Here is a 23,119-nt window from a genome sequence, read left to right on the forward strand (position 1 = left end):
CAGTAAAAATGGATGTGGGACCGACTCCTAGGGCTTTGTAAGGATTTTTCCAATAATAAACTCAGTTTGTCTGGCACACAGTAGGTGCCTCATAAACAGGGGCTGTTAGATACCGTGGGATATTTACCTTGTCAGCATGGCTGCCGAGTCTTGTCATCCAAGATAAACTTCCATAATTCCTCTAAAAACTTCTCCTTGCCCCCATTGAATTTCCCAAAGAACACTTGTAGCCTCCTGTCCACCCACCTGCATGTTCTGCACCCTGCCCAGAATGGGGGACCCACAGAACTAAAAACAAAGTAAGCCTAAATGAATGATTTTGAGAAAAAAAAAAGTTTGAAGCTCCAATATTGTGTGTGCACGCATAAGAGAGAAGACATTTGTTAGATTTGGGAATCCTCAAATCCCTGGTCAGTCAAAGCTGCTATTTTTTTTTTCAGTACTGAAAATTGAACTTGGAGCCTCACACATGATAGGGATGCTATCACTAAATTATATCCTCTTATTACTTAAAAAAAGGGGGGGGGTCTTCCTGTGTAGCCAAGGCTGGCCTTGAACTTTAAATCCTCCTACTTCAGTCTCCCTAGAGAGAGTTCCGGAATTATAGGTGTGCCCTACCCTGCCCAGTTTGGAAACACTGTAACCAATCTGGAAGAAGTGAAGAGATGTAAAGAGACCCTTGCATCTCTCAATCTATCAAATTATTGAGACAATGGACCCCAAAGAAATCAGAGTTTCCTCGGAATCTCATAGGGATTTCTACTTCCGGTGTAGATTAGATCTGTGTAAGTCTCTCTTAGTGTCCTTATTGTTGTCTAGATTCTCTGGGATTGTGATTTGTGGGCTGGTTTTCTTTGCTTTATGTTTAAAAACCACTATTGCATTGCTGGTGGGAATGCAAGCTAGTACAGCCCCTTTGGATGTCAGTCTGGCGATTTCTCAGAAAATTAGGAAACAACCTTCCTCAAGACCCAGTAATACCACTTTTGGGTATATAACCAAAGGATGCTCAACTGTGCCACAAGGACATATGCTCAACTATGTTCATAGCAGCATTGTTTGTCATAGCTAGAACCTGGAAACCTAAATGCCCCTTGACCGAAGAATGGATAAGGAAAATGTGGCACATTTACACAATGGAGTACTAGACAGCAGAAAAAATAATGACATCTTGAATTTTGCAGGCAAATGGATGGAGCTAGAAAATATCATTTTGAGGGAGGTAACCCAGACCCAGAAAGACAATTTTGTGGAGTCTTAACCAGGGTTAAATAACTGGATTTAGGCCCCGCAGCCTCATACTGCAAGTTCTCCCGCCCAGACATCTCCTCAACCCTGCTTTAGATGTTGAGACAGTCACTCACTCTGTCACCTAGGCTGGTATCGAACTCACGGCAATCCTCCTGCCTCAGCTTTCCAAGTGATGGAATAACAGGCATGAGTCATTTGGTTCTGCGTCTACGGTATTTTGTTCTGTCTTGCTTTGGTTTTAATGAGGACAATAAGACCCGACTTGTTTTGGAGGGGCGGTTGGGACACTCAGAGCACGGACGAATATTCTCCAAAGTGGTGCTGCACTCCGGGAGGACACGGGCCCTGAGTGGGGCAGTAGGAATACCCCAACTCCAGCGACAGTTCATCTGCAGAGTGACCCTGAAACGGCACCTGGTGGTCGCGCTGAGGCAGCTCAGGATTCCGCCTGTCGCCCCACCAGCACCAGCCTGGGCTCTCAGCACCAGCCCAGAGGCCTCAGACACGCCCACTCCTCCCGGGACCCACGTGACTTCCTGAAAGCCCAGGGCGCCGCCCCTCCCGTCCAGTTTCGATTCCTTCGTTGCTTTCTGAGCACCGCGCTGTGGTGTCTGCCGCTCTCCCTGCGCGTCCCGTCGGGTGCCCCCAGGAGCGCGATGGCCGAGCTGGGTCCTCTGGCCGAGGAGCTGTCGTGCTCCATCTGCCTGGAGCCCTTCAAGGAGCCCGTCACCACCCCTTGCGGCCACAACTTCTGCAGGTCGTGCTTGGATGAGACGTGGGTCGTCCAGGGCCCGCCGTACCGATGCCCGCAATGCCGCACCGTGTACCAGAAGCGTCCGCAGCTGCACAAGAACACGGTGCTGTGCGCAGTGGTGGAGCAGTTCCTGCAAGCCGATCAAGCACGGACGCCGATGGACGACTGGACGCCCCCTGCCCGCTCCGCCACTTCCAGCTCAGCCACCCAGGTGGCCTGTGACCACTGCCTGAAGGAGTTCGCGGTGAAGACGTGCCTCGTGTGCATGGCCTCTTTCTGCCAGGAGCACTTGAGACCGCACTTCGACAGTCCCGCCTTCCTGGACCACCCCTTGCAGCCACCCGTCCGTGACCTGCAGCGCCGCAAATGTCCCCAGCACAACCGCCTTCGGGAATTGTTTTGCCCCGAGCACGGCGAGTGCATCTGCCATATCTGCCTGGTAGAGCACAAGACCTGTTCCCCTACACCCTTAAGCCAGGCCAGCGCCGACCTGGAGGTAGGGAATGGCTGGTGCGGGTATAGAGGACGTCCCGGGCCAGCTAAATTGTGGAGAGGGCCCATCCTGGGTATCTAGTACAGTGGGTTGCCGGAGAAGATAGGCTTTACAGGGTCAGCCTCCCCTTCACCGACCTCGTGGCCCCAGGCTTCTAAAGCCACTGTCTGTAAACTGCAGTAGAGGGCCATCCCCACTGGCAAATCAGAGAGCCAGGAGGTTATATAGCCTTCCTCTTATCCATTGCCTGCTTTCTCCAGTCCTCTCCTGTCTTATTTTACTAGCAGACAAATGAAGGCACAGATAAGGGTGCCTGCCCCCAAGCCTGCGATTCTCCAATGGAGTTTAGTAGTTTTGAATATTGACTGTGAACCCTGGGGGTTACCTTCCTCCACCCAACCCCACTCCCCCCAACCCAGATCCTGGCAGCATGTAAGAACTGTGTGCTAGTTCCTTCCACAGCTCAGGAAAAACAGTCCCAGAGAGATTAGCTTCGCAGCGCTAAGGCAATAATTGTCCAAACAATCAGAGCTGGGAACCAAGCTGCTCAGACTCACGGTTCCAGTTTTCATTCTCCTGTAGACCTCCAGACTGGTATCCACATCTGTTGAGTCCAGAAGCGTGAGTGCTCTTGGAGGCTGTAAGAAGAAGCGTGTGTTGATCCGGGCAGTTCTAACGGACAGGGAGTGTGGGCAGAGCCCCGGGAACCCCTGCATGTGACCTGTTGCGCTGTGGTGTAGCCTGTCTTTTTCTTTTTGAGACAGGGTCTCACTATTACTTATTCCTGGCTGCCCTGAAACTCACTCTGTTGACCAGGCTGGCTTCAAACTCAGAAATCCCTCCTGCCTCTGCTTCCCGAATGCTGGGACACAGGCATGCCCAGGTAGTGTAGTCATTCTCGCTGTGTGAAACTGAGCAGGGATTTAGCTTCTGGACCTAGGTCCACCTTGCTAAAGACAGGAGGGGTGGCGGGGTGGGGGTATCAGAGTTCCTGAGGGCCTTCCAGGGTTGTGATGATTTTAGAGGTTCCTGTCTTTGCCCTGTGGACTTAGCAGAAGCTGCCCCTCTGCCACATTTGTCAAAGTGTGATCTGATCTCATTTCACTAAATGTCTGAGAAGTTGAGACCTGTCCCAGTGTCCTGAAAGGAATCGTAAGCCTAGGTGAGGTTGGCAGGTTTTGCAGCGGTGCCAGGAATGGGATCCTAGCTCTGCTCCCTTTTACCACAGCCCTTCCCTGACCTTGCCTGGGGCTTAGCCAGGTTCCTCTAGGCGTTTTCCCTTTGAATCTTGGCAGTTGGACCTAAAGGTACATCTTTTGAGTTCACTTCCTCAGAACCCCCACCCCCACCTGTGTGTATGGACATCCCCATGTGGGTATGGACACCCTCGATTCTACCTGTTCTAGAAGAAAGTATGCCTAGCCTTTGGAGCCTGGGGGTCTGCTTTGCCCTACAGGGTTAGCTGTTTGGCTTAAGGCCAGTCACTGCCGATCTCTGGGTAGGTTGGGCCTCCTGGGAAGTACTTAGGAGGCAGAATTCAGTGTCGGAAGGCCTGGTGCTCACGAGTCTCCTACCATAGTGATGCCAAGATCTGGGTTCAAACCCTGATTCCGCTCGTAACTTTCAGATGCAAAATGATAAAATGGGGGACACGGTGGTGCTAGTCTCAGGTTATAGTGAACATGGGGTGCAGCGGGCATGGTTCCTCGTGACTGTAATTTCAGCACGTGGGAGGCGTAAGCAGGGAGATCATCGTGAGTTCGAGGCCAGCTCCAGGGTGAGACTGTCTCAAAATGACAAACAACTGTCGAGATTGCTTAGCTGGTAAAGGAACTTGTCACCAAAGCTATGACAAAGAGTTTGATCCCGGGGACCTATATGGTAGAAAGAGAACCAACTCCAGCAAATTGTCCTTCGACTTGGCATCCATATGCACGTGATCACGCATGTGTGTGGACACATACATAAATGTAATAAGAATTAAGGGGAAAAAACAATAAAAATAAGAGAGACAGTAGATGAGGCAGCCTCTGAAAAAACAATTTTCTGCAAAATCTCCATATTGGTTGCCACCATTTTTTTTCAAAGATTTATTTATTTATTATGTATACAACATTCTGCCTCCATGTATGCCCGCACGCCAGAGGAGGGCGCCAGATCTCATTACAGATGGTTGTGAGCCACCATGTGGTTGCTGGGAATTGAACTCAGGACCTCTGGAAAGTGCTCTCAACCACTGAGCCATCTCTCCAGCCCCCTGGTTGCTACCATTTTGTTACTGGGCCTGTGTAGATGAGGCACCCCATGCTCTGGGAGAGCCACAGACAGGACACACTGTCCTAGTGGTCTCTCTCTCTCAGTCCAGAGGACTTGCCAGTGATCCCTGCAGTAACCTGGCTTCCAAGGAGGGCGCTTTTAGAAGCACCTATTTACCAGGGCAGGAGGGCCTGCCTAGCCTGGCCTGAGCCTCTGTTCTCTTTCAGCCTTTTTGTCTAGAGCTGGAGCGAGTGGCCATTCCTGCTGTCTTTTTAATCCTGGTCACAGGATTCCCCTGCCAACCTTATGCCCATGGCTTTTTTGACCTAGCTGCTACACTTAGTATGCCAGCCCCTGACAAGCAAGCATTGCTGTCTTGAGTATTTTGGCTGCTAGTTTGGGGGTGCAGACTCAGGATTCCATTCTCTCCCATGTGGAGGACCCAGGTCCTTGGTCTGTAACAAGCTCCCCCAAACTTCAAAGTGTTTTTTTTTTTTTTTTTTTTAACCTTGGTCAGTGGTCTGTGATCGCCCCTTAAGTTCCTTGAGTTGCTTCTCTTTGGTTTGGAGTGGGGTGGAGGGAACCGTTATCTGGTTTAATAGTGGGTAACCCTTTCAGCGGGGAGGGTTCCCAGGGCAGTTCTGGAAGTGAAGCAGTTGCTGGTGTTCTCGAGTGTCTTCCAGCTTAGGGGAGGCAGGATCTGCCTGGGTTTGTCCTTTGACCCAAATCTATTTCAGCCATTGTTGGAGGCCTGGGGGAAGGGCTGGGTCACTGAGGCTGAGTCAGATATCACTGACCTGGGCTTTCTGGCTAGAGTTTGTGCAGCCTTGATCTCTGTATCCGGCTCTCACAAGTGACAGTGGCTGGTTGAAATCCAGCCTCCAGGTCAGGTTCAGCGCCAAGGGACTCTGAAGGAATAGAGGAAGCAGGAAAGTAGATGAGAGGGCGAGAGTGTGTTGAGCTAGTTGGTTAGGGGAAGAAAATGTTTGTTTGTTTGTTTGTTTTCCTAGAAATTCCTAGCATACACAGTTTATATAGTCTAGACGTTTAGTACCAGAACTTTAGCTGTACCAGTTACTAATAGTATGGCCTTGGACTCCTTCACTGGGTTCCTGGAAACTCCATTGCTTTGTTAGCTCTCCAGCATCTTGCAGCAAACCTTTCCTTTGACATTTTGTCTACTTTCATGGGTGTTTGCTGTGGTAGGGCGAGTGACCTCACCCGCCATCACAGAAGCAGCTGTTCCAGATCGTTCTGTCTCTGTGAGTGTGGCCGCTCACCATTGTTCCCCTTGCTTGGATTTCATAAGCTGTAAGATGAATTGTAGCGGATGAAGTGTGTTGGAATAGAAGCCGACATTTAGTATGGCCTTAGGCAGAGCCAGGCCGTGCTCTGAGCGTGGATCTTGCATTGGTTTGTTTTCCTGATAGCCCGTGTAGGCAGACCCAGTGGTATCTGTTCAGGGCCAAGGAAATAGGCCGAAGACACATAGCTGGGAAGAGGATTTCAAGCAATCATTTTGGTTCCCAGTCTTGATGTTTCTGTTTTGTCTGCCTAAAGGGATGGGGGAGGGGCACCAAATATAAGAAGCCCAGGGTAGGCAGATATCCCGGCGGGATGGTTGGTGAGGATGGCCCCCAGAGGCTAAAGAGGGGATCTCTTACCCTGTGTGTTTCCTCTACAGAACAAACTGAGGAATAAACTGTCCATCATGCACAGTCACATCAGCGGGGCAACCAGAGCACTGGAGGATGTGAGAGCCAAGCAACAGAGCGTGCACGTGAGTGACTTCCCCGCTGCAGCCTGGAAACACCGGAACACTGTCCACCCTTCAGGGAGGACAGGCACAGCTTGGCCATGGCTGGGAGTGTAGTTCTGTCGGTGGAGTGCTTATGTAGCTTCCTCGAAGTCTTGGGTTCCACTCTCGCACCACAGGTGCAGGAGAATCAGAAGTTCACAGTCATCTCTGGTTACTTAGTGAGGTCCAGACCAGCCTGGGTGTCTGAGACCTTGTCTTTTGTTTTGGTTTTGTATTTGAGACAAGGTCTTACTACGTAGCCCTGGCTGTCTTGGAACTCACTTTGTGGGCTAGTCTGCCCTCGAACTCACAAAGATCTGTCTGCCTCTGCCTCCTGAGTACTGGAATTAGAGGTGTGCACCCTCATTCTCAGCAAGAAACTGTCTTAAAAAAAAAAAAAAACAAACAACAAAGCTCCAGGTGGTTATGGTTGTTGTGCACTCGGGAGGGAGAGGCAAGCAGATCTCTGAGTTTGAGGCCAGACTGATCTACAGGGCAAGTTCCAAGACAGCCAAGGCTACACAGAGAAACTCTGTCTCGACAAAAAACAAACAAAAAGTTTTGCATTCAAAAAGCTGCATGTCCAAGAAATGGTCTTTTAAACACAAATTGAAGACTGTCTGTAAGCCCAGCCTTGGGAGAATTATTAAAAATTAAGAATAAGGGGCCTAGAAAGAGGACTTAATTCATAAAGGTGATTGTTGTGTAAGTCTGACACCCAAAGATCAATCCTTGGAATCCAAGCCAAGGTGGAAGGAGAGAACTGACACCACAGAGTTGACCTCTGACCTCCAAACTCATGCTATGGTACACACCTTCACCGCAATAGTAAATAAAAAACTAAGGATAAATAAATAGGCCAGGCATGGTGGTACTTGCCTTTAATGCCAGCACTCAGGAACTAGAGACAGTCAGATCTCTGTGAGCTCTAGGCTAGCCAGGACTACATAGTGAGACCTAATCTTAGAAAAAGAGGAAGAGAAGAAAAAGAAAGAAAGAAATATGTCTGGGGAGATTCCTTCCAGCTTCAAGAAATTCTGGTCTTCCTTGTCTTGTGGCTGCATCAATCTTTTCCTTCTGTGACTCTTCTTCCATTTATAAGAACTCAAGGCTTACCTGGCTAGCTTAAGATGATCTCTTAATTTAAGTACATTTGCAAAGATCCTTGTTCTAACTGAGGCTATATTCACAGACCCTAGGATGTGGGTGGATATTTTGGCTGTCTGACATTAACTCACAGGATATACAGGAAAAAACACCAAGAAAGAAGTATCATAGGTTCGCAGTGGACATGTTGCCAGATTTATTATCCATTTCCCATTAAAAAAAAAATTTAAACTAGCCAGGCATGGTGGCTCGAGCCTTTAATTCCAACACTTGGGAGGCCGAGGCAGGTCTCTGGGAGTTCAAGGTCAGCCTGGTCTACAAAGCAAGTTCCTGGACAGCCAGGGCTGCTACACAGACAAACCCTGTCTTGAAATTAGTTTATGTGCATGGGTGTTTTTTTTTGCCTGTTTATATGTGTGTGCCACATGTGTGCTTAGTGCCTGTGGAGCCCAGAAGAGTGTGTCAGATCCCCTGGGGCTGGAGTTAAGCCCGTTGTGAGCTGCCATATGGCTGCTGAGAACCAAACTGGGTCCTCTGAAAGAGCAGGCAATGTTCTTAACCACCGAGCCACCTCTCCAATGCCCAGTTACCTTTAGAGTGAAAGAAAGGAGCTAGATTTTTGAGGATACTCTTGCTGAGCTGCAGCATTTGTTCCTTTGTTAAAATCCGGGTGCCGATACCAGCTCTGTCACCAACTGACCCATCTGAGACTTCAGTTGTGTTGGTGGAGATGCAACTTTCAACTTCCCACCGCCATAGCAGAACCACAACTCCTCTGAGGAGTCTGTGAGACCTAAGGGGGAGGGGGTGGTAGAATTATGAGCATTGGTTGAAGGGCAGGCTAACCCTAGGATGAGGATACCACCAAGTGCAGGGACTCCAACAAGGTGGTTGGTTGTTTGGTTTAACAGTTGAAGCCCACACCAGAGTAACCCTTGACCTGTAGCGTAGCTTTGCCCCACACAGACATAGTACTGTTCTACTACTCCGCAGTGTGATGCTCTCATGTCTTTGATTGAAGATGGATTCTCTCTCTCTCCCCCCCCCTTTCTTTTTCTTTCTTTCTGAAAAGCCAAAGACTATCATAGAAACTGGCTGCCAAGGCGGAAGGTATTGAAGAACAAAGAGGCTGGCAGATCCAGAATTTCACAGACTGTAACATGTATTAAGGATTTATTGGCAGAAGGGTTTGTTGTTAGGTAGTGACAAGACAATAGTGTCTCTGTGCCCCAAGGTAGGAGGAAGGGGTTTATGTGCTAAGCTAGGCAAAGGTGGCCCATGGCAAACTGGAATGTACCTACCTTTTCTATAATAGTAGTAATAATAATAATAATTGTAAACAGACATTTCCTGTCCTAACCACCCACTCCCAAATAACAGACTTAGAGGCTGAAGATTACCTATAAATGCTCGGTCGATAGCTCGGGCTTGTTACTAGCTAACTTTTTTTTTTTTTTTTTGGTTTTTCGAGACAGGGTTTCTCTGTGGTTTTGGAGCCTGTCCTGGAACTAGCTCTTGTAGACCAGGCTGGACTCTAACTCACAGAGATCAGCCTGCCTCTGCCTCCCGAGTGCTGGGATTAAAGGCGTGCGCCACCACCGCCCAGCACTAGCTAACTTTTACATTTAAATTAACCCATTTCTATTACTCTATGTACTGCCATGTGGCTTGTGGCTTTACCTGTCCTCTAGCATGTCTTGCTTTCTGGGTAACTGGCTGGTGTCCTGACCCCCACCCTCCTTCTTCCCATCATTCTCAATTTGTTTTTCCTGCCTAACTTCCTGCCCAGCTGCTGGCCTGTCAACTTTTATTAACCCATGAGAGTAAGACATATTCATAGTGTAGAAAAGAATTGTTCCAAGGCCAATAATAATAATAAAACTATTAACATGTCCTTTAGGGTTTGGGATTCTGGGTCACCCTTACCTGCTTGCTCTAGCCTGGGAAAAGGGGAACAAGATGGAAGATACCAACAACAAGCAATTTCCTTTTAAGCAATCATTGCGGTGTTACAACATACCACTTCTAGCCTTGCCACACTGGAAGGAATTTAGCCACCCTGGCTAAACCTAGTGTCAGGGTAGTCTGGGAAATGTTGTCTGAGAAGCTGTGTACCTGCTTGACACTCCTGGGGTGTTCTCTTACAAAGAGCATAGGAGGAAATGAGCACTGAAGGATGCTGGTGTTCACAGGAGGAGGTGGAGCGAAGGGCTGGGTTCAGAGTGGAGGGTCGGTGAAATGGCTCAGTGAGTAAAGGTGCTTGTTGCGCAAGCCTGACAACCTGAGTTTGGTCCCCAAGGCCAATGGAAAAGGAGAACCAGCTCCTGAAATTGTTCTCTGACCTCCTGGGGCTGTATGCACACAACAACAACAAAATGATTAATAATTATGCTGGGCGGTGGTGGCCGCACGCCTTTAATCCCAGCAGAGGCAGGCGGATCTCTGTGAGTTTGAGACCAGTCTGGTCTGCAAGAGCTAGTTCCAGGACTGGCTCCAAAGCCACAGAGAAACCCTGTCTCAAAAAACAACAACAACAACAAAAAAAAACAAAAAAAAAATTAATGATTAATGTAACAGTTTTTAAAAAGTTGAGTTCCACTCTTTGGGTGTACAGTGTATATTTTTATTTGTTATGTTTGATTCTGAACTATTACAGTTACCCAAGAAGTTTGTTCAAAAATACGACTGTTGAAGGAACACTGTCTACCCAGAATCATCCCAGGCACCTCTGATTTTTTTTTTTTTTTTGAGATAGGGTTTCTCTGTATAATAGCATTAGCTGTCCTGAAACTTGCTTTGTAAACCATGCTGGTCTTGAACTCATAGAGATCCCACCTGCCTTTGCCTCCCAAGTTCTGGGTCTAAAAGCGTGTACCACCATCACCTGGTGGTATCAAGTTTTTGACATCTAGTGTCTACTCATGAATCATGACACATTTCCTCTTGGAATTTTTCAAAAGCTCAGAAGCCACAGGTAACACTCAAAAGGAGAGTTCTAGGGAATGACCATCTTTAGGAACTTTTTGAAATTGTTTCATGCCTTCTTTTAAAAATTTACGAGGAACTGCCTTAAGAAATTAATATCCCAGCCTGGCAGTGGTGGCACACACCTTTGATCTCAGCACTTGGGAGGCAGAGGCAGGCAGATCTCTGAATTCAAGGCTAGCTTGGTCTACATAGTAAGTTCCAGGACAGTCAGGGCTATGCAGACAAGCCCTGTCTCGGAAAAAAAAAAAAAAAAAAAAAAGTTAATATCTGCAGTGTGTTTCCACCCCTGTTTCTACCTTATATTTATACCCTAATCAGTTTCAAGGAAGAATCACCATCTTGAATTGTTCATTCATTCCCCTGTGTTTATGTATTTATGCATGTCTGTGTGCGTGTGCCTTCCTTAATAACAAACACCACCCCTTCGTTAACGTCTGAGCTTTGTGTGAAAAGAATCATACTGCTTCTTCTGCTTCTGTGTTTTTCCCCCCGGTGGAGATGGACCCACACGGACCTCTCGTTTATTGTTGAATGTTCCGTCCTATGATCAGTTCTCAGTCTTTGCATCATCTCTCCTATGTTCAGGTTCCCCACCCTCAGATAGTCTTACTCTGTAGCCCAGACACAAACACCTGGGCTCAAGCGACCCTCCTGCCTCAGTCCCCAGAAGAACTGGGACAATAAACATGTGCCACTGTGACCTGCTCACTTTTGCTGTGTCAAACAGTGTTGCTTGAGATGAGGGTCACCTGCAGCCCAAGCTGCCCTCAAGTAGGCCATGCAGCCAAGGATGACCCTGAACTTCTGGTCCTCCTGTGTCAGCCTCCCAAGTGCTGGGATTACAGCTGTGAGTCACCACACCTGGATTTTCTTGTTAATATTTTTTTTGTTTTGTTTTGATGTTTTGTTTTGTTCTTTGAGACTGGGTTTCTTTGTGAAGCCCTGGGCGTCCTGGAACTCACTTTGTAGACCAGGCTGGCCTCAAACTCGGAGGTCCACCTGCCTCTGCCTCCCGGAGTGCTGGAATTAAAGATGTGTGCTATTACCATCCGGCACTTGTGAACATCCTTCTGTGTGCTTCCAGGGCAGGTGCTTAAGAGTATCGTCCTGATTGGGGTTGCCGGGTCTTGGGGTGTGATCTCCTCCAGGTGGACGGGACATTGCCAAGTGCCATGAAGTGTCATGCAGTTCCTGGTGCTTGCTCCCCTCTTGCCAACACCCAGTGGGCAGCCTTAGCATTTCCACCAGTCTGACAGGAGCCCCTTCACGTTGGCCTTGTAGGACTCTATGAGTCATAAGCTGGAACAACTGAAAAAAGAATATGTGGAGATGAAGGCCGTCATTGATTCGGCAGAGACCGGCTCCACCCGCAGGCTGAAGGAGGAGGAGAAGAGGGTCTTCGGAAAGTTGGACACCATCTACCAGGTCCTTGTCAAGAAGAAGAATGAGATGCAGGACCTGAAGGCAGAGGTTGAGCTCACCCTGGCCAAAGGGGACGAGTTTGAGTTTCTGGAGGTGAGTGGGGCCAAGGCTGCTGTCGTGCGGGTTAGCTTCCCAGAGCTGATAGCAGTCTGAGCCTCACGGAGTTGGGGCTGGAAGTGTCTCGGAGACACCTTCTATTTCTGTGCTCTGCAGCAGCTCCCCTGAACTGAGGGGCTTTAGAGAAGGGCTGATTATTATCTCATTGGTCCCTTGGCTCAGCGTCTGGACGTGGCTTCCCCATTGTTGGCAGGGCATCAGCAGTCTAGCTACAGGCTAGGCTGTATTGATTTTGGAGCATAGGGTTGTTTTCCAAGTGCACCTGGCTGCTATAGGAATTTGAGTTCCTCAGGGCTGTAGGTCAAGTGTACACTTTCTTGCTGGCTGTCTGCTGAGGCTTTCTTTCGACTTGGCAGCTTGTGCTTCCCTCGAGGAAGGCCCGAGTTCCTCTAGTAAGGTCTTTTACCCAATTAGTATCCTGGACCACGCAGAATCATCGCCCTTTTGATTAATTCTTTCAGCTTGTTTGATGTCTTCATTGTCCCTGTGGAGTATCTCCTCTGTTCCTTGTAAGTTTGTTGGGGCAGTAGCATCCTTTTCTGTGTATCTGCCCTGTGCTCAAGGAGATGGATATGGAGGGTATGTGTGTAAGAAGAGACTCTTGGGACCATCTTAGTTCTTCCTCACGTGGTCCCTGAAAATGTCTTTCTGAAGCACTGTCTTCTTGCTCTGTCTGGCCCAATGCTTCTTAGCGTGGCCCATGAGTGAGGTCCTTGCTATCCGGACAGGCTCTGCACTCTCCCTTCCCCCTGAGTATAAACACCACATTGGCCTCCTCTGCCCAGTGGATTATGTCCTTTTTCCAGGTCCACCCTCTTGAGTTCTGGTGTTACACATTATTAGTGCTGCAGCTAAATGTCCCACTCCGTCACAGCGCTAATGATGTCATTTCAGATGTCCTTGTTTTTGTATATCCTTTGGCTGTAAGCCACATCTTGTCACTACCCCCTTCTCCCTCACTTAGTGCAGGACCCAGATTCCCTGCTCAATACAGGAGTGATGGGATTTCCTCTGTGAGTGATACATGCTGGTGCCCTGGTGAAGGTTTTCTCCTGCCCCTGGGAGCTCATTCCTGTGTCTGAGAACGGGAAAGGATTCAAAGTCCTTGTCTGAGTCCCCTTCATTCCAAAGGACTCAAGTTAGTGAGATAACTTTTTAAGTTTAATGACATTCCCATCCCGACCCCCATCCCATAGAAGATGTCCTAGATCAACCTTGTATGCCATCAGACATTCCTGACCGTCTGATTAGGGCTTTATTGGGTTGGAGTGTCCTGTACCTCTTGGGAGGAAGGGAGGAGCTCCAGAGACTCTCATTGGCATAGTTTCTGTGCAAGCCACTTGCCATGTGACCTCTTTATCTGCTTTGTAAGACAAGTGACCTCTGAGGTCCTTCTGGCTCCAGTTGTTTGTTTTTATTTTTATTTTTTTAATTTTTATTGTATGAGTGCTCTGTCTGCATCAGATCCCATTACAGATGGTTGTGAGCCACTATGTGGTTACTGGGAATTGAACTCAGGACCTGTGGAAGAGCAGTTGGTGCTCTTAACCACTGAGCCATCTCTCCAGCCTCCATCTCCAGTTCTTAAGAAAACACTTCAATTGCTGGTGACCTCGGGCTTGTGATTGAAGCAGGCAGGGACTCGTTGTTGTCATAGGAAACATCTTGTAGGGTTGATGAGGATGGAGCCCGGCCCTAGCTTCCCTTGAATTGCCTGTCCTTAACACCTTGACTTGTTCCAGAAAGCTGCAAAGTTGCGAGAAGTGTCAACGAAACCAGTCTACATCCCCAAGATTGACCTAGACCAAGAGTTGATAAAGGCGGTCTACCAGGGAGCAATGGACCTCAAGAATGATCTGAAGCGCTCCATCAAGCAGCTCCAGGAGAGGGCTGAGGCGTCCATTGGTCCAGGTAATAACAGTGACCCAACACTCATGAGCCTTAGGGTGTGATCCAGAACACTGGGGCTTGAATTTCAGGGGTCTTGAAACGGTGTTCTCCATTGGATGTGACTCTGCTTTGTCCTGACATCACAGCTATCCTTCCAAATAGAGCTTTAAGGCTTGGTGGTCTGATGGACTCTGGAGAGCAACTTGGATGGATTTCGAGTGACCCTAGATAGCCAGCCTGTTTGGTGGACAGGGACAGATGGCTAGCTCCAGGATCGGAGAAACCTCAAGTTCCTCGTTGGCACACCTTTCCCTTTTTTCCTCCACATCTCAGCCACCATGGTGTTTTGTTGCTTTACACATGCCCACCCCGCTGCCACCACTCCGTTCTGGGGACCGATCCCAGTGTGTGCCAGGCAAGCTCTCCACCTCCGGCCTGTACACCCAATCCTTGGTTGTTTGAAGCAAGATCTCTCCATTGGCCCAGAACTGTCGGCCACCTCCCAAGTACTAGGATTACAGGTGGATACCACCACACCTAGCCGTCAGTTTTTTTCTCTTCTGCCTCTGCCCCCAAGCCCTGTGCACACACCACCTGCCTGCTGTCTGAGACTATCACCTGTGCTCTGTGATCATGCAAGCTTCCTCCAAAGTCACCCTGCATCTGCTGCTATCACCAGGAAGGATTTTTTCAAGATGTAGGTCACCTTGTTTTCCTCCTAACTCCTTTGGGGCTTTCCATTGTCCTAAAGTGACAGACCAGACCTTGACCGTCAAGACAGATTAGAAACTTTCCCCCAAGCCCTCACACTTCTCTCTACAGCCTATCTCTCAGTGCTGTGCTTCCTGCCACAGGACCTTTGTATATATTTTCCCGACACACTTGGCTGGGAGCATCACCATTCTTCACCAGCTAATTCCTTTCTGCTGTTTCACTGTACTGACAACTGAACCTGCCTTCATGCACTAGACAAGTGCTAGCTATACCTATGGCCATTTTGAACATTTTTATTTTAAGGTCTCGGTCTCTCTCTTCTCTCTTCTCTCTTCTCTCTTCTCTCTTCTCTCTTCTCTCTTCTCTCTTCTCTCTTCTCTCTTCTCTCTCTCTCTCTCTCTCTCTCTCTCTCTCTCCCCCGGCTTTGCCTGTCTTGGAACTTGCTATGTAGACAAAGCTGACCTAGTGACCTAGAACTCACAGAAATCCCCCTGCCTCTGCCTTCCAAATTCTGGGATTAAAGGTGTGTGCCACCATACCTGGCATTGAGGAAGGATCTTTGAAGTTGCCTAGGCTGGCCTTGAGTTTGCAATCCTCCAGCCTCAGGCTCCTAAGTAACTGGGTTAAAGGAATTTACCATTAGGCATTTTAGTTTTGTTTCCTGTAGCTGTGATCAAATATCCGGACAAAAGCAACTTAAGAGAGAGGGTTTATTTTAGCCGCCAGCCCACAGCGCAGTCAAGGCAGGATGTCAAGTCCACAGAGTGTGAAGCAGCTGGTCACATGACATTTGCAATCAGAAGAGCAACGAATTGTTTGCACATTAGTGCTCACCTTGATTCCTCCATTTGAAACAGTCCAGTATCCCAATCAGGACGGGTCTTTCCACTTCAGCTAATGCAATCTTGATAACCCTCCGCAGGCGCAGGCATGCTCAAAGGGCCGCCTCCCAGTTGATTCTAGATTCTGCCAAGCTGACGATGTAACATTCACCCCCACACTGGGCTTCCTTCTCACTGTGTGGAAATCATTGAGCCATTACATTTCCCTGCCAGGTTCCAGTACCAACATTCTTGCTCCTTTAAAAAGAAAAAACATGTTTTTATTTTGTCTGTATGCATATTGAATGTGTATGCATTTTGTACGTGTATGTATGTGGACGTGTGCACTATGACCCGGGCGTTGAGATCAGAGGTCAGCTTGTGAGAGTCAGTTCTCTCCTTCCACTGTGTGGGTCCCGGGGATGGAATTCAGGTTTGGTGGCAAGCTCCTTTACCCACAGAGCCATCCTACCCACTCCTTAGAGCAGGATTCATTTCCTCTGGGATCCTTTACATAGGTGCCATTTTCCTGCTCCTGGCGATTCCAGTCTAGCTCCCTTAGAGGTGGTGATCTTCTGTGAAGGGTGGAGCTGTGTTCTGTTGTCAAAAGCTGTCCCTTGGTGTTGCGCAGAGAGCCTGAGGACTCGCTTGTAAAATCCCGGTTGAATAACAGGTGATGGCCTTGAATTTCACGTGGCCAGCCCAGTGTCCTTGCAGAAGGACTTCTGAAACAGGAACAATGAGGCACCTTTGTGGAAGGTTCTAGAAGTACTTCATATGGGGTAAATCTGTGAGTGACTAGCCTGCTGAAGGAAGGAAGAAAGAGCCAGTGGGCAAGAAACTGACATTGGCCTAGTCTCCACTCCATGCCAGACACCTTGACCTCATTCAGGGGTCCCATCAGCCATCATCAATTTGGAATCTTTGATGGATGGCCAAAGAAACCAAATCTCAGAGAAGCCCCGGAATTGGGTTCTGCGGAGGAGACTTCGCCCCAGTTGCCTTTTAAGCTGAAAAGAGAAGGAACAAACAAATTGGTTCTCTTAGCATTTAATTTCTGTCTCTTGCAACTTACTGGCTGGTCAGTGGGCGAGCTGTGTGTCTGTGTGAATGTTCTACCCACAGCCGTGACAAACTTAGCTCTGGGAGTTGGTGGGGTGAGGCCACATACAGCCATCCCCTTTTCTCTGTCACAGGTGACGTGGGAGGTCATGGTACGGAGTCCCCATCCAAAACTACACGCCCTGTGAAGAAGCCCCAACGTAAGTAGCCTCTCATCTCTCTGGTGTCAGTATGACTGTGGCTGACAGGTGAGACCATTCCATCAGCCACTGCGGCTTCTAGCCAGTCACAACCCATCCCAAGTCTTTACTGAGGTCTCAACTGGAGAAACGTTCTGCGGCAGGGAACAGGTGGTACAGGGCTAGGCATGCACTCCACTGGGGCAGGTGATGTGACTTTTCCACCCACGCTGGCTGTGTCGGATGGTGAAGTCCTCAAAGCTGTCACGAGTTTGAGAACTATTTGATAAACTCCGAGTGCAGCCAGTAAGTGTGCTCTCTACCCAACCAGCTTTAATGTCTTTCAGTGTGTGTGTGTGTGTGTGTGTCTGTGTATGTGTGTTCAAGTTTGTGTGTGGGAGTGTGGACACATCGTGCACATGTGAAAGTCAGAATTCAACTTTGGGTGTCAGTCATTACTGTCCACCTTGTTTGAGACAGGGTCTCTTGTTTGCCATGGCCTAAGCCAGGCTCACTGGCCTGAACACTTCCAGGATTCCCCTATGTCCATCTTGCTGTAAGAATGCCGGGATTTCAGATGCATGCTACCCCGTCGAGCATTGTCTGGGGTCTGAAGATCTGAACTCAGGTCCTCATGCTTGCGTGGCCAGGTGCTTTCCCTGCTGAGCCATCTCCCCAGCCTCGTGTTTCTCACTATTTTCCCCTCTTGACCTCTCCCACAGAGCCAAGGAAAATGTTTTCCTGATTGTCCCCACCAGTGAAAATTTGATTCTACACATGTACAGTATATTGGTTCATTTATAAAAAGAGTAAACAGTAAGCAGGGCATGATGGTACACACTTTTAATCTCCATCTGTGAGTTCAAGGCCTGTCTGGTCTACATAGTGAGTTCTAGGACAGCCAGGGCTCTGTAGAGAGACCCTGTCTCAAAAAAGGGAAAGAAAGAAAGAAAGAAAGAAAGAAAGAAAGAAAGAAAGAAAGGAAGGAAGGAAGGAAGGAAGGAAGGAAGGAAAAAAGAAAAAAATAGAAGGAAAGAAAGAAAAGAAAGAACACTGTTTTTTTTTTTTTTGTTTCAGAGTGTCTCTATAGTCCTGGCTGTCCTGGAACTCTTGTAGGCCAGGCTGACCTTGAACTCACAGAGATCTGCCTGCCTCTGCCTTCCAAGTGCTGGGATTAAAGGTATAAGCCACCGCCACTACCACCTGGCAGAAGAACACTTTTTCCACCCCATACTTCAAGCATTAGATTTTACCCCTGTTCCCCTCCCCTCATCAGGGATGGCGTCACTGTCAATGGGAATGTGGATGTGGGGCTGGGGAAGAACAGGATGGACCTAGTATAGTATGGCCCCTCACTTTGGAAAATAATAACAATTGACCCGTGGAATGAAGGCAAGCGAGGTTCCTGTGGGACACACTGCTTGTGAGAACTCTTTGTAACCCTCAAACAAGCAAGCTGGGACTGCTTCCCCAGGGTCAGTGTGAGAAGGCATGGAGGTGCCCTGCTGTTAGTGGTGTCAGGGGGTGCAAGAGGACCGTGGGTGAGCTTTACTGCTCACTGCTTGTTTATAATGTGTGAGTTGTCTTCCGCAAACCACTGCTGAACCTCGGTCTCTCTGTGGACCAGAACACCTGGTGACTGAGCGTGCTCGGAAGAACCCTAGGGAAGGCAGGTGTTTTTTAAGCACAGTGGTAATACTTAACCAAGACTATTTTTTTCCCTGACTTCCTCTTTTTTTTACTTGCTTTCTTTTGGTAGTAAAATGCAAAGACCCTAAATGTACATTTAAATACATGTTCGACAAATGGGTCCCATCTTACCATTACCCAGATCAACATAAATACTTCCTAGAAAATTCCCATCTCCTCCTAGTCAGTCTATACCCCCATGACCCTGGTGGGGTTCCTGCCCTTGTAGATGTGTGCTGCCAGCCACCCCCTTATATTGGAAGTTAGGCCAGCCTTAGCTTACATGTGGCAAGTGTGTGCTGATGAGTGTTACTATGGTCTTTTATGTATGGCAATGTGCTTTTAAATTTCTTAATCCTAAAATCTTTCTTTCTTTCTTTTAGAGGATAAGAAGGCCAAGAAAACCCGTAAGTTGTGCACTTGTTTATCTTTTTCTCATGACTTGTTTGGGCCTAGAGCTAACATTGAGAGCAACAGATGACCTGCTTTAATAAAGGCTCTGCAGTGACCCCGTCCTTCCAAATGTACGCTGTGAAGGCAGGCAGGCCTGAGCAGGGAAAGGAGGCCCAGCTGCAAAGGAGTAAGACAGATAAAGAGCCTTATCTGGACTCACTTGTGTGGCCCTGACTGGTCAGACAGTGGGTGGAAGTTGACAGCCACCTTAGAAGGGAGGGGAGGTCATCCCGCCCTCTGTGATGCTGTTTCACGGCTGTCTTCCCTCACCTCTCAGCTACTGGCCCCACTCCCAGCTCTCCCTCACCCAACTTGCCCACCTTTGGAGCTCCCGGGCAGTCAACGGATTTTAAAACAACTATCCCTGATGGTAAGTTGTGGCCAAGCACTAAGGAGGTATCTGCCGTTTGTCCTGAGTTTGTCTTGAATACCACCCTCTGTTTCCTCTTCTAGCCCCACCCAAAGCCAACACCCCACAGCCAAACTTGACTGCGCTCAAAGCCAAGGTGCTAGAAAACTTCTTAGCCAAGTCTAGAGCCGAGCTTCTGGAGTGTGAGTAGCTTGGCTAGATGGATGGATGGATGGATGCAAGAGTGGGTGGGCATCTGGATGCGTGCATAAATGGGTAGATGGATGGTTGGGCAGGTAGATGGCTAGGTGGGTGGATGAACACACAGAGGAGTGGGTGGTCCAAGCACCAGTGAGCGGCTAGTTGAATGGGTTGATAGATGATGGGCATATTTGAGTGGGTGTTTGGAGAGATGAATGGTCAGTTGGATGGATGGATGGGTGGGTAGCTGGATAGGTGTGTGTATGAGTGGGTAGATGGGGAAGGAAGGTGGATGGTTAGTTGGATGGATGGGTGGGTGGGTAGCTGGATAGGTGTGTGTTTGAGTGGGTAGATGGGGAAGATGGATGGTTAGATGAGTGGGTGAATGGGTGGGTGGTGTGTGAGTAGATGGATGGGAAAGTGGATCTGTGGGTGGGTAGTTAAATAGGCGGATGGGTAAAATAACTATAGATCAAGCTTTAAAAGTGAAAGTGCTTTGGGCCTCCTGCCACTGATTCCCTGGGGGGGATGTTTTCTCAGATGCCGTTAAAGTCCTCTTCGACTACAATACCGCCCACAACAAGGTGGCTCTGACAGACAACTACACCACCGCTTCTGTGGCCGAGGGTCTTCAGCATTACCGCTCCCATCCCCAGAGGTTCACCTACTGTTCTCAGGTCCTGGGGCTGCACTGCTATAAGAAGGGCATTCACTACTGGGAGGTGGAGCTGCAGAAGAACAACTTCTGCGGCGTAGGCATCTGCTACGGCAGCATGGAGCGGCAGGGCCCCGAGAGCAGGCTGGGCCGGAACGCCAACTCGTGGTGTGTGGAATGGTTCAACAACAAGATCTCGGCCTGGCACAACAACGTGGAGAAAACCCTGCCCTCCACCAAGGCCACGCGGGTCGGTGTACTTCTCAACTGTGACCACGGCTTTGTCATTTTCTTTGCTGTCACTGAGAAGGTCTGCCTGATGTATAAGTACAAGGTGGACTTTACTGAAGCCCTGTACCCAGCCTTCTGGGTCTTCTCTGCGGGTACCAAGCTTTCCATTTGCTCCTCCAAGTAGGCAAGCCGCTAGGCCAGCCTCAGCCTCAGACACTTGGACTTGCTGAGAATCACTCAAGACTGGTCAAAACACCGGTAGAAGGGATTCTCCTAGGAGAATTTCTGAGTCCCCAACAGATAGGAGATTTGGCGGGGACCTGGGGAAGAGGCTGAGAGAATTAAAAAACGGGGAGATTTGGCTCAGAAAGGGGTGGGGGTGATTGTCTTGTGGGTGGGGAAGCATATCTACCTCCCGGTGCCCCTGAGGACGGGGTGACTCCCCCTCTCCCCCCAGTGTTCTGGGAAATCTCTCAGGCTGCTAGCCACTTGGGCAGAGCTTCAGAGCAGTAAATCGTTAGTGCTCCTGTTGTCTCTTTTTTTTTTGTTTTTTTTTTTTTTTCCGAGACAGGGTTTCTCTGTAGCTTTTGAGCCTGTAGCTCTTGTAGACCAGGCTGCTCTTCAACTCACAGAGATCTGCCTGCCTCTGTCTCCCGAGTGCTGGGATTAAAGGCATGTGCCACCACCGCCCGGCAACTCCTGTTGTCTTGCAGAAAGTCTGTAGCCATGTGTTCTTTCAGGTAATGGATGTCCACTCTTTGAGTTAGCCTTCAGACCTTCGTGTTTTGATTATGCTCTAGATTAAAAAAAAAAAAAGCCAGGTGTAGTGGTAGAGGCGTCTAGTTCCAGCACTTGGGAAAGCAGAGACAGGTGGATCTTTATGAATTCGAGACCAGCTTGGTCTACATAGTGAGTTTCAGGACAGCTGAAGCTACATAGTGTGACCCTGTCTCAAAAAACAAACCAAGCAAAAAAACAAGCGAACATCCAGTTTTTGGGATCAGCATGTATATTATCTCTTTGGCACCAGGTATTGAATCTCGGACCCTCATATGCTCTACTTCTGAGCCTAATCCCTACTCTGAGTTTCCATAGATCTCTTCCTCCCGGGAATCTTTTGTAGGTAAGGCTTCAAACTCCCATCTGAATCAGCTTGTGTCAATGAACCCTGATCTGGTTGAGATGGAATCTCTCCCTCTCCAAGGGCATCTCACCAGGGACGTGTTGACTGTGGCCATAGAGCTGGAGGCCTTTCTTCTTATAGCCTGTGCTGGGAGTGGGGGAGGGGGAGCAGAACCCTGGCTGGATTCACGGGAGCCTGATGGCTTCGCTCTTACTCATGTCTTGCCTTGATTGCTGTCTTCAGCAGTAATGTCCCCTTCCTCCGAGTTGTAGATACTGGGCTGTGGCTGTACATGTCACCCTTTGTTAAGTGACTAACCACACCTCATTCCCATACCCTACCGTCATGTAGATGGGATGCATGTGGTTGCTTCGGGAGCCATGCGAGATCACCCACTGAAGTGACTCAGTGGCCTGAAGGACCTGTGGGAGACAGCCATTTTCCTGTTTTCCCCTTAGCCACAGACTGTAGGCCCAGTGCTGAGTCCAAGACCCCTCACCTAACGTGGACCATTCTGCTGTCTTCCTCATTTGAGCCAATTCCAGATGCTCATAGAGACCAAACTATAGGTTAGGAAGACCTTTCAGGATAAGAAAAAAAACAAGGAGGGTCCAGCCGGTGGCTGTTTTCTCTGCGGTCTTTCATGCAATGAAAATAGCCCAGGCCACTAAAGGGCAGGGATGGATGACCGAAATCTCCCCTCCCTCCAGAGGATTTGGCTTCTTGTGACAGGAGTCTAGCTCTCTTTCCTATGTGGGGAGCTCCCTCTTGTAAGCCTTCCTATGAAGAGAGGTCACTATGGGGGAAGGTAGGGCCCCCTAGACCTTTCATATGGATGGATACTTGAGAACATAGCACATCTCAGATCTAGTAATGGAATTCCAGGGCTCTCAGCATTGGCATTCCTGACAGATGTGTGACCTGTGTTCTCTCCCAGCGGAATGTTCTGTTCCCTGGGAGCGTCTTTGCAGAGGCCATGTCCCTGTATATGATATGTGGCCTTTGAAAAGTTTTTTTTATATTAATTTAATTTTAATTTTTTTGTCTTTGCTACACAAATTCTTGGTGATCCTTCTCTGAATTTGAAGATGTCTAAATGCATCTTCACCGATCTTCTGAAACAAAGCCTGTTTGCAACCAAGTCAGACTTGGGAAACATCTAGGTTTAGAGAAGTAGAATGCCAAGGGTTCACTGAGGGGTCCTGCTTGGGCTCTTCTGCAGAAATGAGACCAGCAGTCAAGACTCTTCCCAGGTAGTGTGCAGCTCAGGCCTGAAAGACATGTGTCCCTCTGTTTATGAGAGTCAAGCAGGCCGCCAAAGCCCAGAGCTGTTCAAGGTGCTTTGGAGTTGTAAGTGGAGGAGTGTACCCTTGCTGTCTGGTATCTTTCTGTTTGCAATGGCAAGACCTCATCTTTTTCACCGCAGCCGTTTCTGTAATCCTGTACCTCAGGGTCCTGGAATGGACGGAAGACGCTGTGTATTCATCTCACCCTTGTGCAGAATCGGGCAGGTGGGAAGGTGGAGGATGGATGATGGCTCTGGTCACCGCTCTTGTCATTCCAGCA

General features: G+C 48.7%; 1 protein-coding gene across 1 annotated transcript; it reads left to right on the top strand.

Moving 5' to 3' along the window:
• Positions 1–1,810: 1,810 nt before the first annotated feature.
• Positions 1,811–21,409, top strand: Trim25 (tripartite motif containing 25). The gene is made up of 9 exons (XM_050156783.1): positions 1,811–2,501; positions 6,439–6,534; positions 11,929–12,162; positions 13,929–14,097; positions 16,808–16,873; positions 18,925–18,948; positions 19,272–19,364; positions 19,448–19,546; positions 20,085–21,409. Exons 1-9 carry the CDS (start codon positions 1,908–1,910, stop codon positions 20,612–20,614), a joined length of 1,905 nt encoding a protein of 634 aa, XP_050012740.1. The 5' UTR covers positions 1,811–1,907; the 3' UTR covers positions 20,615–21,409.
• Positions 21,410–23,119: the final 1,710 nt, after the last annotated feature.

The sequence above is a fragment of the Alexandromys fortis genome, unplaced genomic scaffold (assembly GCF_014885135.2).
Source record: "Alexandromys fortis isolate MF-2015 unplaced genomic scaffold, M_Fortis_MF-2015_v1.1 scaffold_31, whole genome shotgun sequence".
Classification (NCBI taxonomy): Eukaryota; Metazoa; Chordata; class Mammalia; order Rodentia; family Cricetidae; genus Alexandromys; species Alexandromys fortis.

Excerpts from the sequence above, each read along its gene's own strand:
- Trim25 (XM_050156783.1), top strand. The coding sequence starts at position 1,908 with ATGGCCGAGCTGGGTCCTCTGGCCGAGGAGCTGTCGTGCTCCATCTGC. Across the intron at positions 6,535-11,928 it reads CCAAGCAACAGAGCGTGCAC|GACTCTATGAGTCATAAGCT; the intron begins GTGAGTGACTTC and ends TTGGCCTTGTAG. Across the intron at positions 19,547-20,084 it reads TAGAGCCGAGCTTCTGGAGT|ATGCCGTTAAAGTCCTCTTC; the intron begins GTGAGTAGCTTG and ends ATGTTTTCTCAG.